This window comes from Sprattus sprattus (assembly GCF_963457725.1).
Source record: "Sprattus sprattus genome assembly, chromosome: 15".
NCBI lineage: Eukaryota > Metazoa > Chordata > Actinopteri > Clupeiformes > Clupeidae > Sprattus > Sprattus sprattus.
In genome coordinates this window covers 28,635,890-28,645,889 of record NC_137913.1, presented here as the reverse complement: position 1 = coordinate 28,645,889, position 10,000 = coordinate 28,635,890, and the positions used below count along the sequence as shown (strand labels likewise).

Sequence of the window (10,000 nt, the reverse complement as noted above, 5' to 3'; positions counted from 1 at the left end):
ATTTTAATCGGCCCTATTTTATTGAAGTGCTCATCGGCTCAAATCTCCATTTTGAGAGCGAGCGACAGTGCGAAAACTAAAGCTCTCATCGCACATCTGATATTAGGGAGAAGGGAGGAGTAGTACCTTTCACACACACACTCTCTCTCTTTCTCTCTCTGACACAAATGCACACTTACACACTCATACTCTCTATCTCGATTTCTCTCCCTCCCCCCCCCCCCCCCCCCCCCCCACACACACACACACACACACACACACACACAGACACACACACACACACAAACAAACATACACACACACATACAAACACACTTACAAACACACATGCAAGCAGACGAAAATAAACCATCTCCTCCATTTCCTCCACGTGAGCAGCGTAGGTATCATTCTCGGGATGCAGAGCGGATGGAGCTCATTGGGTAAGGGGATCTGTGTACCCAACTACCCCCACCCCTTCACACCCCTCCTGAAATCTCCTGTGGGACAAGGCCAGCAGCCATCCAGCCTTGACAGAGCAGAGATCTGTGGGGGACCATCCACTGACACCACCACCACTCACTACCATCAACTCCTCCATGCTCAACTCTGTCTCTGTGTCTCACCCTGACTCTGTGTCTCACTCTGTCTCTGTGTCTCACCCTGTGTCTCACCCTGACTCTGTGTCTCACTCTGTCTCTGTGTCTCACTCTGTCTCTGTGTCTCACTCTGTCTCTGTGTCTCACTCTGTCTCTGTGTCTCACCCTGACTCTGTGTCTCACTCTGTCTCTGTGTCTCACTCTGTCTCTGTGTCTTACCCTGTGTCTCACTCTGGGCCTCATTTACGTACATTTGTGAGCGCAGCGTAATCAGCGCCTTCTTTTATAAATAAATTGCGTACAATTTCTCACACGCACATAGTTTTCCTTAAGCAGCTGATATGTCATGCTAAAACACCTCTTGATTCATTACAAATGAAACAGACCTGGTTTAGCCTTGCTTTTATGAGGCGGAGAATTCTCAAGCAAATTAGAGATGCGCTCTCGTCAGGCAGTTCTTGTAAATACCACGGAATACAAAAAATAGGCGCACTTCACGCATCTCCTCACATCTTTTTGCGGCGAACACCCACTTGCCCTTATACCCTCCAATTTATGCATATGTATTATGCGGGAAGCACAACTCGACTCGGTTTGTAAATACGGTTCCATGTCTTTACCCGCATATTGCGTAGAAATGACAATTCTGTTAGTAAATCTAGCCCTCTGTGTTTCACCCAGTCTCTGTGTGTGACTTTGCCTCTGTCTCTGTGTGTGACTCTGTGTCTGACTGTTAAATGATTTAGGGGATTCAGAGCACAGGGGTCTATTTTTAAAATCTTCCCAGAGAAGGAAGAGAAGCATTTGTGTGAGGAGGTAAATGATGCAGGATTAATATATAATTAATATGGAGCTGAACATGAGAGACTTTTAAGATCTCTCTCACATACACACACACATACACACACACACACACACACACACACACACACACACACACACACACACACAGACGTGTATGTACAGACGCACACATACACACAGCTCAGGCTCATCTCATACACCCACTGCAAAGGAAAGGCATTTCATTCATATGTGTACTCACACACACAAACACACAAACTAACAAAAACACACATATCAGTCACATTCAAAACACAAGGAGATGAAACAGCAGACACACACAGTCAAGTAGGCAAAAGAGAGAGACAGAGGGAGAGAGAGAGCAAGAGAGAGGGACAGAGAGAAAATACTGTGATGGAGGATAGACATTAGAGATGAGTCTGAGTCTATTTCCTGGTTTAAAGGTCAGAGTTCAGGGGGGTCAAAAGGCAGGTAGTCTTACCTTGACATCAGCCTTCTTGTTCAGCAAACTCTTGGCTGCTGTAAATGAGGGCAGAAAAACAGCAATTCAGTTGGGAGGAAGACAGAAAGAGAGAGAGAGAGACAAAGGTCAGAGGACCCTACCTGTGGATGGAAAGACTAGTGAGATTCAAATGCAATACATATCAGTGAGATTCAGCACAATAAGCCCTTTAAAGCATAATACTCAGAATTGCATAGGTTTTGTGGTCCCTGCTGGAAGGCTGAGCAGGGTGGAGGAAGGAGGAGGATGAGGAAGAGTATGGGGTTGGTACTCTTGGATAAGAGTGCACAGTGGTATGATAAGAGCTTCAGTAGAGCTGAAACTGAAGGAGGAAACACACAGTGCCGTGTGCCATCCACCTCTTCAGAGGGAGAGGACATTACACAGGTACCACGCTCATGTACTGAGGAGAGGTCAGTGGGAGTCAAATGTCATTTTCACATAGTGTCATCTCCTCTCTATACTCAACACCCATCAACCTATACACACACACACACACACACACACACACACACACACACACACACACCCCAGGCCTCTCCCTCACTCTAACACGTACATGTCAAACAGTCTCTCACACACTCTCCTCTGCTGGGGTGAATTCCCCAATCCTGTTATCACATATGCAAAACACAAACTCTCACACACACACACACACACACACACACTAGTTCTTGAACTCTCTTTCATATGTAGGCTCATCTTCTTGCAGCACTTTCAGACACACTTGACACTTGATGACAACCCATTGCAACACTGTGCCATCTCCCCCTGAGAGGAAAGGAGAGATGCCAATCATCCAGATGGACAAAAACCATGGAATGACCCTAGTGGAGTGGAGGTAAGTCTTGCCCTGTGAGGAGGTAAGTCTTGCCCTGAGTGGAGGTAAGTCTTGCCCTGAGTGGAGGTAAGTCTTGCCCTGTGTGGAGGTAAGTCTTGCCCTGAGTGGAGTTAAGTCTTGCCCTGAGTGGAGTTAAGTCTTGCCCTGAGTGGAGGTAAGTCTTGCCCTGAGTGGAGTTAAGTCTTGCCCTGAGTGGAGTTAAGTCTTGCCCTGAGTGGAGGTAAGTCTTGCCCTGTGTGGAGGTAAGTCTTGCCCTGAGTGGAGTTAAGTCTTGCCCTGAGTGGAGTTAAGTCTTGCCCTGAGTGGAGTTAAGTCTTGCCCTGAGTGGAGGTAAGTCTCGCCCTGTGTGGAGGTAAGTCTTGCCCTGTGTTACACCTCAGATCTCCAGATCTCTTGCTATGTGCAACCAGCACTGGGGGCCAGTGGAGCCTCCTCAGTCCTAAGGCCAATTTAAAGTCTTGAGGACAAGTGGTGGCTGATATACAAATGGGTTACCCAATACGTAACACTTTTGCCATTTAAAACCCAAGTTGTGGGTGATATACAAATTGTTTACCTTATAACATAACACTTTTGGCATTTAAAACCCAAGTTGTGGGTGATATACAAATGGGTTACCCAATAACATAGCACTTTTGGCATTTAAAACCCAAGAAGGGTCAACAATGCTCTCAGGTAACGTTTGTACTCTTGACTATAAATTGGTCTTCAGGGCTTTTCACTTTAGTGCTGTTGGTTACACTCAATAGAGCACAATAGGTTATATCACGCTGCCCAACAGGTTATTACATTAGCCTTAACAGTGTTTCAATATTCAAGCAGCATTAACCTCAGAGGGGTGGGGATCTCCTTACCTTGCCACATTTACAGAAGCAAAGAGAGGTGGGAAAGGAAGACATGAGGAGGTCAAAGGTTAAAGGGTTAAAGGTTAACTAGAGTTTTACAACAATCTCCTGAAAAGAGAACAGCGGGCAAGGCTTAGGGGTTCAGAACACGATTAAGTTCGATGTGCATCTCAAACCTGTGACTGCTAATATGCGACTGCATGGGTGTGTATCTATGGCACGCACACACATTCAAATGCAATCATTTAGCATGTGTGTGCTTACCACACACTGAATGCATTGGGCTGTGTCCCAGTGCGTGGGGGAGTGGGGACCTGAGCTCTTGCCATGCTCTGGCAGTGGCTGTGGTAAGAGCATGCAGGAGGTGCAGCGGCAGGAGAGGAGAAGGAGAAGGAGGTGGGTGGGGGAGAACAGAGTAGAGCTAACATGTCGAAAGAGACGGAGCGCTAGCTATGAATATTTGATTGCACCTTGTGAGGGCTGCTGCCTGAAATAAACAAGGCGCACGTGTGCTTCCTCACCTGACATCACCTCTCTCATCCAGCCATGGGCTTCAGATGTTTATCTTTTGTTATATTTTTATCTTACTTGCCTAGACTCTCAAAGACTATTATAAATTAGTTAACCCTTTTAGCAAGGAAAACTGCTTTTTCCTGCCTGCAAATGAAAGGCAACATGCAGTGATGTTTGTGCGATACTGACACCAGCATACTGACACTAGCATACTGACACCAGCATACTGACACCCAGCATACTGACACTAGCATACTGACAGCAGCATACTGACACTAGCATGAGTTTTAAAAGGTTTAATCTACATCAAGGAGACCTCCCTTGGGCTGGATGATGAGTCTGATCAGGGGTCTTATTCTTATCACATCACACCTTCACAGGACTCTGCAGCCTGCACAGGACTGCACTGAACCCCTTTGCCTTTAAAAAAAACAGGTTTTGTTAAAGCATCCACCATGCATGAGATTCCAGCAGCGTTCCCTGTTAGAGCAACATGCACTAGTCCAGACCCCTCATGCAGCATTCGCCAACAAACAGAACACAAGCGTGTCTGTCCTTAGAGCAGCAGAGTCAGGAGATCTGGGGAAGGACCGGAGTCAAAAGAGTCTAACTCAAGAGAGAGGAGGAGTGGAAGCAGAGGGGGGGATTGGGGATTAGAAGAGTGATGAAGAATGGACTGAGAGAAGGTCCCAGAAAAAGCAAAGAATGAACGCATGGATGTGGGAGACTAAGGTGAAGACACGCAGAAGAGATGAATGGATGACTGGAAATCAGAGGTGTTATAGAGGATGGATTGATGAAGAGAGAAGGACCATTCAAAAATGATGTAAAATGAATGTACAGGCGTCTGAGGGACATGGAGAAATGTGAGACTGATAAATGGATGACTGGCTTTATGGAGGACATCTACAGGACAGGACGGGACAGGACAGGACGGGACGGGACGTGACAGGACAGGACAGGACAGGAGGAGGGAACAGGTGCTTATGGTCGCTCCTGTTTGTCTGCCAAACTGTTCCACACAGACACAAACAATAAAGGGCCCGAGGAAATGATGGGGGTTGATGATGAAATTGATGATAATATTGATGATGATGAGGGGAGACAGAGTGCGAAGGTGTCCAATCACAGGCAGAATTGAGGCCAGCATGGCAAAGGATGGGTACTTCTGATTGGTTAACATGATGAAGAAGAGGATTCTCATTGGGTTAATCATGCCTGGAGGCCCCATGCTAAGGCAGGTGTGGTTGCGGGAGAGGGTAGATGGGTGTGGGGGTGGTTTGGAGGGGGTAAGAAAGAGTGCCTAGCAGTAGGGCAGTAGTTGCCGTGGCTACCTTGTTCCACCAGCCCCGCAGTGGTGCCGGCTGCTGCTGCGGCGACGGCGGCAGCAGCGGCAGTGATGGCTGCAGGGGCTGTGGACTGACGGCCCACTGAGAGTAGAATACACGACCCACATCACGCCAGGGAGAGAGAGAGAGAGATAAAGAGAGAGAGAGAGAGAGAGAGAGAGAGAGAGAGAGAGAGAGGGAGGGACAGAGGGAGGTGAACAAAGAATCAGTCGTTAGTGTTAGAAGGAGAAATACAGAGGAGAGGAGAGAGAAAAAAAATGACAGGAGACACACACTGCGTGGAAATGTCTCAGAAACAATGTAGTTCTTCACCCGGACCGCTTGTTCCAGGTTGTGTTCCGGAATTCTCTCTGAAGCCGAGCAGCTTTATTTATTCATGGTGAGCAGTGGGGGCTAATCCGTCTCTGAGTGCCACCCACACTCTCCAGCGCCCACAGCAAACATCTCTCTCAGCAGACAAACACATTTAGCACAGCTGACACACACACACACTCACACATACCCATAAACACACACACACACACAGAGACATGCACGCTCATACATACACACACACACACACACACACTCACACATACCCATAAACACACACACACACACACAGAGACATGCACGCTCATACATACACACACACACACACACTCACACTCACACTCACACTCACACTCACACACACACTCACACTCACACTCACACTCAAAACCACACACACAAACATACACATTCATACACACACAAAAAACACACATACAGTACATGCAAAGCTGATTGTGGTTGGAGTATATTAAAACCCTTTACGGAGACATTTAATTCAACACACACACACACAAACAACTATGCATCATTCCACAATAACAAAAACATACCTCTAATCTAATCCCGTCAAGGGTACCAATACATTTTAATAATGAAATAACTACGTAATATACGTTAGATATGTAATAATGAAAAAAGTAATCATTCCTAAGTAAGGACCAGATTCATCTGGCTTTGGCTTGGCATATTCTCATTTAAATTGCATAGAGACAATAAAGATCTTGCCTCAGGGGAACATCAGCTATGTATCTCAGCCAACATGAACGCGTACACACTGTATGTGTGTGTGTGGGTGTGTTATATTCTTTACCAGAGAAGTTCCTGGACACCAGCATGGCGGTGAGAACGGCCCCCTGGAAGAGAAGAGAAGAGAAGAGGAGAGGAGAGGAGAGGAGAGGAGAGGAGAGGAGAGGAGAGGAGAGGAGAGGAGAGGAGAGGAGAGGAGAGGAGAGGAGAGAAATTAAGGAATCACACATACGGCCTTCCTAATACTTTGTAATACAGGCTACAGGAACCTTAATTAAAAATATCAGAACAAAATGGCAACTGAATTATCAGAGATTGTGTTTATATTACTTCTGATGTTGAGATGATGTTAAAGACGGTGCTGATGCTGCAATGGGGATGTGTATATTACTGCTGATGTTGCCATGATGATGTTTATATTACTGCTGATGTTGCCATGATGATGTTTATATTCCTGCTGATGTTGCCATGATGATGTTTATATTACTGCTGATGTTGCCATGATGATGTTTATATTACTGCTGATGATGCCATGATGATGTTTATATTACTGCTGATGTTGCCATGATGATGTTTATATTACTGCTGATGTTGCCATAAAGATGTTAGAGAGGGTGCTGATGTTGAGATGATGATGTTTGAGAGGGTGCTGATGTTGCCATGATGATGTTTATATTACTTCTGATGATGCCATGATGATGTTTATATTACTGCTGATGTTGCCATGATGATGTTTATATTACTGCTGATGTTGAGATGATGATGTTTGAGGTGGTACTGATGTTGTCATGATGATGTTTATATAACTGCTGATGTTGAGATGATGATGTTTGAGAGGGTGCTGATGTTGCCATGATGATGTTTATATTACAGCTGATGTTGTCATGATGATGTTTATATTACTGCTGATGTTGCCATGATGATGTTTATATTACGGCTGATGTTGCCATGATGATGTTTATATTACTGCTGATGCTGCCATGATGATGTTTGAGAGGGTGCTGATGTTGCCATGATGATGTTTGAGAGGGTGCTGATGTTGCCATGATGTTTATATTACTGCTGATGTTGCCATGATGATGTTTATATTACTGCTGATGTTGCCATGATGATGTTTATATTACTGCTGATGTTGCCATGATGATGTTTATATTACTGCTGATGTTGAGATGATGATGTTTATATTACTGCTGATGTTGCCATGATGATGTTTATATTACTGCTGATGTTGAGATGATGATGTTTATATTACTGCTGATGTTGCCATGATGTTTATATTACTGCTGATGTTGCCATGATGATGTTTATATTACTGCTGATGTTGCCATGATGATGTTTATATTACTGCTGATGTTGCCATGATGATGTTTATATTACTGCTGATGTTGAGATGATGATGTTTATATTACTGCTGATGTTGAGATGATGTTTATATTACTGCTGATGTTGCCATGATGATGTTTTTATTACTGCTGCATGTTGAGATGATGTTTGAGATGGTGCTGATGTTGCCATGATGATGTTTATATTACTGCTGATGTTGAGATGATGTTTGAGAGGGTGCTGATGTTGAGATGATGATGTTTATATTACTGCTGATGTTGCCATGATGATGTTTGAGATGGTGCTGATGTTGCCATGATGTTTATATTACTGCTAATGTTGAGATGATGATGTTTATATTACTGCTGATGTTGAGATGATGTTTGAGAGGGTGCTGATGTTGAGATGATGACACGTATTGTACACTGGGCTCACCTTGAGTTTCCTTCTGGCGTTGAACTTCTTAAGGCACTCCACAGTCTCCTGTCTGTGCATCATGGAGGCCACGGTAGAGCGTTGCTGTAGGGCACACACAGAAGAGAGGATTGAGGCAGTGTGTGTGTGTGAGTGTGTGTGTGTGTGTGTGTGTGTGCGTGTGTAGGTACATGTATATGTACTGTACATGCAAGTGTGTCTCGCACATATGAGTGTGTGTGTGGGCAGTGTTATAATAGAGGGCATGGAGAGAGATAAAGATTATTGTGTGTGTGTGTGTGTGTGTGTGTGTGTGAGTACATGTGGATGTATGTGTATGATGTACATACTGAATTGTGCTGTGGTTTATAAGGGGGGGGGGGGGGGGGGTGTATGTGTGTGTGGTTGTACGTGTATGATGTACATTCTGTATTGTGTTTGCATGTGTATGTATGTAGAGGTTTACAGGTAAGTATGTGAGTGAGTATGTGAGTGTGTGCGTGTGTGTGCGTGTGTGAGTGTGTATGTGTGTGTGTGTGTGTGTGTGCGTGTGTGTGGGAGGGATACTCACGCAGACCCATGGGTGCTTAAGTGCCTCCTGGGAGGTGATCCTCTTGGCAGGGTTGATGGTGAGCATCTGATTGATGAGGTTCTTGGCCTCTGGGGTGACGGTGTCCCATTCAGGGGAGGGGAACTAGAGACCAGACACACACGCACACACGCACACACGCACACACAGACACACACACACACACACACACACGACCGTATGCAGACACACACGCATACTGTCATGTCATGTGACACACAACTGTCTCTGTCACCTTTGGCCAACTCTAGAACGCAACTCAACTAAGCTCAAGTTCCTGTGGCATTAATTCAGTGAGAATTTTCAAGAAGGATTTTTTTTCTTTTTTTTCATTTGCCGAGCAGAGCATACGCAAGGCACACCCACTTTCCTACCCCCCTTAAAAAAACACAATGAAACCATTTGGTTGCATAAGCCCCATCTTCAAAGTCGAGAGAGAAACAGAAAGAACCTCTGAATATTGTACAGCCAAGCCACAGCAGGGGTGAAGAGCAGAACAAACAAGAGATAAATGCAGAGGAAGAGAGGAGAGGAGGAACAGCAGGAGGAATAGAACTGAAAAAGATAGACAGTGAGCTGAGAACGTAAATGAGACATAAAAAAGAAAGAAAGACAGACAGAAAGAAAGACAGAAAGGATGAACAAAGCAAGAAAGAAATAGAGACGAACAAAACAATTGAAAAAAGAAATGAAAAGGATGATAGATGGAAATAATGAGAGAATCAACGAAAAAATGGCATGAAAGAATGATAAGAGGAGAAACAGAAAGAAAGAAAGGATGAGAAAGAAAAGGCGCTAAAAAGAGAGGGCGGGCGTACTCACGTCATACGCTCCAGCTTTGATCTGCTGGTAGAGTTTGTGCTGGTCCTCATCCCAGAAAGGGGGGTAGCCCACCAGCAGGATGTAAAGGATGACACCTGAACAAACACACACAGGCTGTTAGTGGAAATAGAAAGGCATTGCTTCACCATACCTAATCACACTGGTTTCCTGTAGTTAAATGCATACAAATATGTGTCCATTTATGTGTGTGCACATGTGCATGAGTGCATGTGTGTTTTTGCTTGTGCGTGTGCTTGTGAGTGTGTGTGTGTGTGTGTGTGTGTCTCACCACAGGCCCAGATGTCCACAGGTTTGCCATATGCCTCCTTTCTCAACACCTCTGGGGAGAGGTAACCTG

At 45.0% G+C, this 10,000-nt stretch overlaps 1 protein-coding gene across 6 annotated transcripts in view; it reads right to left on the bottom strand.

Annotated features, from left to right (window-relative positions):
- Window positions 1-10,000, bottom strand: part of LOC308376180 (calcium/calmodulin-dependent protein kinase type II subunit beta-like) — a 76,915-nt gene that overhangs the window by 32,731 nt on the left and 34,184 nt on the right. For 3 of the 6 annotated variants that reach the window (XM_080852458.1, XM_080852459.1, XM_080852460.1), the window contains exons 8-14: window positions 9,932-10,000; window positions 9,643-9,737; window positions 8,803-8,925; window positions 8,253-8,336; window positions 6,559-6,601; window positions 5,418-5,513; window positions 1,864-1,901 (exon numbers count right to left, since the gene is read on the bottom strand). The exon at window positions 9,932-10,000 is cut by the window's right edge and continues 15 nt beyond it. In XM_080852458.1, coding sequence (XP_080708584.1) covers window positions 1,864-1,901; window positions 5,418-5,513; window positions 6,559-6,601; window positions 8,253-8,336; window positions 8,803-8,925; window positions 9,643-9,737; window positions 9,932-10,000 — 548 coding nt within the window. The remainder of the gene's footprint in view (window positions 1-1,863; window positions 1,902-5,417; window positions 5,514-6,558; window positions 6,602-8,252; window positions 8,337-8,802; window positions 8,926-9,642; window positions 9,738-9,931) is intronic. The other 3 variants (XM_080852461.1, XM_080852462.1, XM_080852463.1) reach the window with 1 other exon arrangement.